At 43.2% G+C, this 7,425-nt stretch overlaps 1 protein-coding gene across 1 annotated transcript; it reads right to left on the bottom strand.

Moving 5' to 3' along the window:
- Positions 1 to 802: 802 nt before the first annotated feature.
- On the bottom strand, positions 803 to 5,489 carry LOC109758581 (GPN-loop GTPase QQT1). The gene is made up of 11 exons (XM_020317444.3): positions 5,220 to 5,489; positions 4,629 to 4,774; positions 4,245 to 4,289; positions 4,055 to 4,134; positions 3,901 to 3,975; positions 2,803 to 2,906; positions 2,564 to 2,720; positions 2,398 to 2,485; positions 1,797 to 1,869; positions 1,563 to 1,693; positions 803 to 1,188 (listed from the first exon to the last, which is right to left on the bottom strand). The coding sequence occupies exons 2-11, from the start codon at positions 4,718 to 4,720 to the stop codon at positions 1,119 to 1,121; spliced, it is 915 nt and encodes a 304-aa protein (XP_020173033.1). The 5' UTR covers positions 4,721 to 4,774; positions 5,220 to 5,489; the 3' UTR covers positions 803 to 1,118.
- Positions 5,490 to 7,425: the final 1,936 nt, after the last annotated feature.

Genomic DNA, 7,425 nt, shown 5'->3' with positions numbered 1-7,425 from the left:
TGTTCTAGCTGTCTAGGGTTAGGAGAAGAAAAGATACCAAGTTTGCTTTGTGCGTGGTTTGACCATGTTTATTAGAATTTCTGTGTTTTATGAAATCCCTTGAATCAAACATTCAAGTTAACTTTCAGACTGTGTACTAGAACAAGTTCTGTCCAGCTCCCGCGACGGAGGGGCGATGACGGCGGCACATCTTCGGCTCGCTTCAGTGCTTGTACTTGTCGCTAGGTGGTCTATGGTTCTGATTGTAATTATTATTATTTTTTGGTGTTTGTTGTCCTGCCCATGATTGAAAATGAATAAATCGAAAGTTTTTCAAAAAAAAATATCTTGACATAATTTCTATTTTTACTGATCATATATGTCTTGTGTATACATTCTTATTTTGCCTTTGCGTTTTTCCCATTCTTTTGCTTCCAAAATTATGTGAACCAGACGAGTCTCGGATGACAAGATCGATGGCCGAGTCGTTCGGACATTCGGGGTAATTGACCGGCCCCGGGGTCAATCGGTAAACAACGACGACCGTTCCAAATCAAACAGCTGCTGATTTACCAGCAAGTCACGCGCTCGCTCGTAGCCTCGTACGAAGTTTCAGAGCGCCCCGGACGAACACGACATGCTGTACGTCTCTGCTGTATGCCAGGTCGGCAGCTGTGTATATCATCCTTTGCACCACGTCCGACCCGTCCGTTGGCAGCCACCACCCACCAGCGTCCTATCTGTGGTGACAATCTGAGATCGGATCGGAACTCAGACACCACTATAAGCAGCCAACTGCTGGTCAGTGGCCACACTCGACAACTGGAAACGAAAGGTCAACGGCTAAACGGTTGGGGGCCCATTACAAAATTGCAGACCGTCCACTCTAGCGAAGCACAGAAATACAGACCCCGACGACGAGACCAAGGTACAGGTGCTGCTGAACTGGGAAGTTTCAGACCGACGACGAGACCAAGGTACAGGTGCTGCTGAACTGGGAAGTTTCTACTAGTCCTACACACTTGAAATCACCCAAGTCAAGAGAAACAAGTATACTTGCCATATAGTTTCACAGCATACTGCCATAGTCTACACCAGTGACACGTTTAACCAGCAGCTCACGCCAGTGAACGCCGATCTCATTGCATCCCGCTTGTTTTCTGAACGATCTCATCATCTTTCATGTACTTCTCCTGCACCGCCGCTGTTGTAACCATATATGTTAAGGGGAAAAAGTGTGCAAGCACTTGGCATGTACAGTATAATGGATTGGTGCATCAGGAGCATGTCATTGCCAAGAAAAACATCATGCAGTGTACACTCTAGTAGACTAGTGGTACCACACCTACATATTGAGGTAAGACTATCAGATTCGTTGTCTTGCGATCTAGTCTAGTCACCATATACTTTATACTATTCGGCATGGAATGAGTTAACAGGACCATCAATATGCATGCACACACCACAACACCAGAAGTAGGTGATCTAAATAGTGCACTTCTACCACATTAAAGAGCATATAAATAATGGGACAAGAAAGATGCTTGTTTGAATAAGTTGGTACAAGAGGTAGTAAAGGATATCTGTAGTAGTCCCAGTCAAGAGGCGCAGCCGCGATTTTGCTGAACTCAACGGCACTGCTGTCTATGGAAGAGAATATATAGCCATTGCTCTTGTCAATCAACTTCACAAGATTACCAACACTTTCCTTGTCCTAGAGGCAAAAGTAGTAGGAATTAAGTCTATTGAATTGCATGCACCAACCAGTTGAGCAACATGAAACTGAATTGAAATAATAAATTGTTTCCAGTACAGACCTGGATGTCCAAAGTCGAAAAATTGACTAAGCTAAAATCATCAATCACATCACATAGCTCTTTCGTAAGTTTCCTGTCAGCAAAATACAAAAGGTTCTAAGAAACCTGAAGTCTAAAAACAGCATATCATAATTAACACAAGTATAAGATCACCAGCATTGCAGGTTTTCCGTGAATGATTCCAAAGGTTACTGAGTTTAAGGGTTCATAATGCTGCGCTTAAGGGTTCATAACGTTTGACGGTGCAACACTAGTCTACTGAAGATGCCTGAGATCCTCTAACAACTTCCGAGTGTTACTATGTAAGTGCATTACTACATTAGATCACTATCTTACCTGAACAAGGAGAGTTCTAGATCTTTGTGCAGGTACATTAATTGTAGCTTAAGAAATTTTACACGATTTAAAAGGGAAAACAATAACAAATCAGTGCTGTGTTATATTTTATAATGCTTTTCAGCGAATTGGAGATGCCTACTAAAGGACTAACTGCTAAATGCTATCATGTCTGGACAGGTTTATGACTTTCAGTAGGTGCAGTACGGACTGTACGTACCCCTTACCCAGGGAATTAAAGTTAATTGTTAGTTGTCATATTTACCTGTACTTGGCAGAACGAGGATCTTGATCAAGATGGTATTGCAAATAGGACAGGTCTTGGACATCAGTGTAGAAGTCAAGGTTGAATGCTGATAATAAAGAAAATGAGTAACAACTACAGCTGAAACATTTGCTAAAGTAAAGGCAGCTGCAGACAAGCACAATACCTAAATTTCCATAGTTCTCAATAAGGTCAATCTTTGATAAAACATTGATGTGTGGTAGCTCCAAGTGTAACATTGTTGATAGTGAAAGAAGCAAAGCACTCACATACTTCCCAGGATCACAACATAAATGAGCATCAACAAGGTGCACAGCAGTCAGCTGCAAAATACCAAGAACGAGTGGGTAATGAAATTCATTAACAGAATAACTTGCTTGAATTAAACTGAAAACATGCACGTACCCGCAAGTCTAGCTTTTTGATGAGTTTATTGATGATATTCCTTGCATTTGTGTGAAGGGAGAAAAGTTCCACTTGCCCCGGGAAATCAAATAAAAAATAGTGATCTGCAGCAATCACCAACCTTCAGCAATTCATAATGGAACGTAGTACAAGTTGAGCAGCAATGCAGCATTGGTGCGTAGCTGCTGCAATAGTTATTAACCTTTCAGAAAATAGCTCGATAAACAGCAGAATAATCCAAAATCCATGGTTGCAGATTATTCACAACTCTAATTTGGAGTAGCAAAAAGGTTCCGTCCAAGGTCATAGCAAAGTGAGTTGACCATTTTAAAAGTAGGTTGATCTGTATTGGCAACTTATTACTTTATTCTTCAATTGTCCCATAAGGAATAATTAATTTTCATCAAAGGTTCCCAGCACTTCAATGTCAAAACAGAATCTGGCGGCTTAGTTATGAATAGAACTGGGTCAACCTGCTTTCTATCTACTCCCTCTGCCCCAAAATAAGTGTCTCAACTTGTCTCAACTTTATACTTATTTTGGGAGGGAGTAGTAGACATGAGTGCTTAAAAAGATTTTCAATTTTATGGATATTACAGCCAAAGAATATAAATTCAGTTTCTCTGGTTCACTATCTTAAAGCTGTTATTTGGACATGGACACGGTCTTAAAAATACAGCTTTGACTATCAATTTGCAATCCAGATCATTGCTAGCTTTCATTTTTGTAATGCATACAAATATATGTCCTTTCTGTCAATGATCTGGATTACAAATTGGATCGACAGTTAGAGTTTGACTGACAATATATAATACTCACTCCGTCCCAACATAAGTGTCGCTGATTTAGTACAAAGTTAGTGCAAACTTTGTACTAAATCAGCGACACTTGTTTTGGGACGGAGGGAGTAGAATACAAAGAGAATTCATACACTGCGAAAATACATATTTTGAAAATTCACAGCTATGATCTAAGTATCCAATCTAAATATTTGTACAGATACTAGTAAAAAAATCAAGATCTTAACTCTACCCTTGACCAAAATGACAGCTTTTACAGCACCAGAGCAAGGTTCGGAGAAAAGCACTCTGCACTCACCTTCAATAAGAGGTTTCAGTTTCTCTTCAAGCCAGTCAATATTCATCTCCAAGTAATCCATGCAATACACAAGCCCTGACAAAGATATCAACAGCACAGCATAAGTAAGATAGAAATAAAACAGGTACACTTGATTCTTGAACACTGGATCAACCTCCATTAGGACCAAGCGAATGCTCAGACATGACATCACTAAGCTTTATGAGGTCCTCAATGTTGATGGCACATTCATATCTAAATACCACTGTCAAGGACTCATTTTGAGTGTAACTGCAGAACCCGATGGCAACACATGTAAAAAAACAAGGGAAAGGTCATTTCAAGGCTCAATGAGCAAAGGATACGGCAATGCATCATTCGCGGGGTCGAGATTGATGACCGCAACTTTCCTGCAACCAACAATCAAGCACTATGACCTTGTGAATTAGGAAGACAATAACTGGCACAGAAGCACCAGAACGGATAACACTGGAAGCCCAGTCATGGAAAGGAAATTATGCACCACGCCGTTCTCCTAATGTTTACCTCCCATCAGAAAATGCCTTATTACATACGGAGTAGATAAACCACACTAAACTGAACATAACACGAGGTCAGGCATTGGAACAGCAAAAGAGAAACTAGCACTGGAAGTCAGGAAAGCAGCTCGTAGTGATGGAGTACTAGTTTTTTTTTCGCGGGGTATGGAGTACTAGCTAGTTAATAGCAAGGCTGCAGTTATTGAGTACCTTCCTACGAGGGAGAGGAACTGGGACATGCCGTTGCAGTAGGTGGTCTTGCCGGAGCCTGGTGGCCCGATCACAACCTGTCCAAACACCATCTCCTCTTCTCGTACCCAGTGGAGGATCTAAGATTTTAAAACAGGGTGGTCCACCTAAAAAAATTGACAACAAATATGACATGCCAACATTCTAACTAATTTACCAATAGCACATAGAAATAGATCAATATGGTCTTACAGACATACTAAGATCGTCAATTTTGCATAAGAGAAGCCTACATAATACATACCTTGAGAAGTTCAAAGAAGACTATGTGGCATTGTTAATTTGTTAAAGTGGCATCGTTAGAGTAGCTTGTTAGAGTGGCGAACAATCAGACAAATCATGATTATGTCACTGATCAGGTGCTCATGTACTGGATAGCAAAATAATGTGTATGTGTTCACAGAACTGTGTGTTCATGTACTGGATAGCAGGTCTGACTGTTTAGTTAACGCAATAGACTTAACTCTTCCACCTGATTGATGCAATAGACAGCAGAGAGCAAACCCTAAATCAGAAATTGGGGAATGGGCAGTGCCGCAGTGGATAGCTTACCTCAACTCAAGTCCTCAAACCGGGCTAAAGGCTGAACGCCGGGCAGGACTGCTGGCTTGCTGCCGGAGTCGGCGGAGAGCGGACTGAGCGGCAGGCGCCGACTAGCAGGGGCGCCAGGGGGGCGCGGTGGCGCGGCGGCTCCTAGGCGTCTAGCGACGGCGAGGCAGGCGGCGCAAGATCGGGAGTCGAGCGGCCGAGGTCGGGGGCGAGCAGGGGCTCGGTGGTAAGCCGGCTGTCCCAGTGTCCCCTGCGTCCGTTGTTTGTTGGGCTAGCCGGCTGAGATGGGTCGGGACGAGTAAGCCATTGTTTGTTGGGCTTCTTTTTCCTGGTCCATCTGTAATTTTCTCCTATGAGCCCGGTCTAAAATCCAAGGTGGGCCGCGACCCACCTTGTCCACCCTGTCTGTAGATCAATCGTACCATCCCCTCATCAAAAGAAAAAAGATCAGTCGTACCCAACACGACTGCCTCTTCGTGGTGCCGAATAAAATTCGAGCTTGTACTCCGACGGTAGGCAGTCGATGAGGTACTCTGACAAGAAACCGACCTACCCTCGCTAGATATTGATGAATGCGGCGAGAAATAGGTACCGTCCGCAGAGGCGAGGCAACGGTAGGAGGGGAATAGAGGTTGAAATCTTTGCAATGCCCGTATTGTTGACGGTTAGTCACCATCACCGCTGGCGCGGGTGCTGCTTTGCTTACCGCAACCATCTGCTACTGCTCGCGGGAGGCGTAATAGGTAAGATACCTGAAAGCTGAATAAAACTGTTGCTTATTGATGATTTGATGCGGCATACAAGAGTATATAAGAGGGTACAAACCGACTTGGGGTAGGGGTACAAAACTGACTTGGACTAGAAGTCGTATACCATAATGACTACTCTAACATCCCCCCGCAGTATCAACGGCAGGCTCGACGACGTTGAGACTGAAACAGATATTTTGAAACGGCTTAGTAGGCAGTGCCTTGGTGAAAATGTCAGCAAACTGAGCCGTAGAGGGAACATGAAGCACCCGAACCTGACCAAGAGCAACATTTTCACGAACAAAATGAATATCAATCTCAATATGCTTTGTGCGTCGGTGTTGAACTGGATTGCTGGTCATGTAGATTGCTGATATGTTGTCACAGTAGACAATAGTGGCCTGCTCAATAGGCCTATGTAGCTCGGAGAGTAACTGCCGAATCCAGATTGTATCTGCAACGGCATGTGCCACAGCGCGGTACTCAGCCTCGGCCGATGAACGTGAGACTGTAACCTGTCTTTTCGAAGACCAAGAAATCAAATTGTTACCAAGAAAAACACAAAAACCGGAAGTGGACCTTCGAGTGTCAGGACAACCAGCCCAGTCTGCATCAGAGTATGCGGTAAGCGAGTTTGGAGAAGAATTATTGAGGTGGAGACCATGATTGAGAGTTCCTTTTAAATACCGAAGAATGCGTTTAACATGATTATAGTGAGGAACCCGGGGATCATGCATATAGAGACATGCTTGTTGAACAGCAAAAGAGATTTCAGGACGAGTAATGGTGAGATATTGGAGAGCACCTGTTAGGCTACGATAGAGAGTAGGATCGGAAAAGGGTTCACCGGTAGCCGAAAGTTTAAAACTAGTATCGACAGGAGTGCGAGATGATTGACAGTCAAGCATACCAGCACGATTAAGAAGATCAAGAATATACTGGCGTTGGGAAAGAAAAAGGTTGGAGGAATCTCGAACAACAGCAATGCCTAAGAAATGATGAAGGAGTCCTAGGTCAGTCATAGAAAATTCAGATCTAAGAAGAGAGACAATATGATCTAAGAACTTTTGAGAGGAGGCGGTAAGAATGATATCATCTACATAGAGAAGTAAATAGGCAGTGTCAGAAGTTTGATGATACACAAAAAGAGAGGTGTCGGAGAGAGATGGAGTGAAGCCTATTGTTTGAATGAAGGAGGAGAAGCGTTGAAACCAAGCTCGTGGGGCCTGTTTAAGACCGTAGAGAGATTTCTGAAGAAGACATACATGAGTTGGAAAGGATGGATTTTCAAAACCCAGAGGTTGCTGGCAGTAGACAGTTTCTTGAAGGGAACCATGGAGGAAAGCATTTTTCACATCAAGTTGGTGAATGGGCCATGAAGAGGAGACAGCAACACTAAGAACGGTGCGAATGGTGCTAGGTTTAACAACAGGAGAGAAGGTTTCTTCGTAATCAATTCC

Source organism: Aegilops tauschii, chromosome 3 (genome assembly GCF_002575655.3).
Source record: "Aegilops tauschii subsp. strangulata cultivar AL8/78 chromosome 3, Aet v6.0, whole genome shotgun sequence".
Lineage (NCBI taxonomy): Eukaryota > Viridiplantae > Streptophyta > Magnoliopsida > Poales > Poaceae > Aegilops > Aegilops tauschii.
The sequence above is the reverse complement of the archived record's forward strand: the minus strand, read 5'-3'. Positions and strand labels throughout refer to the sequence as shown.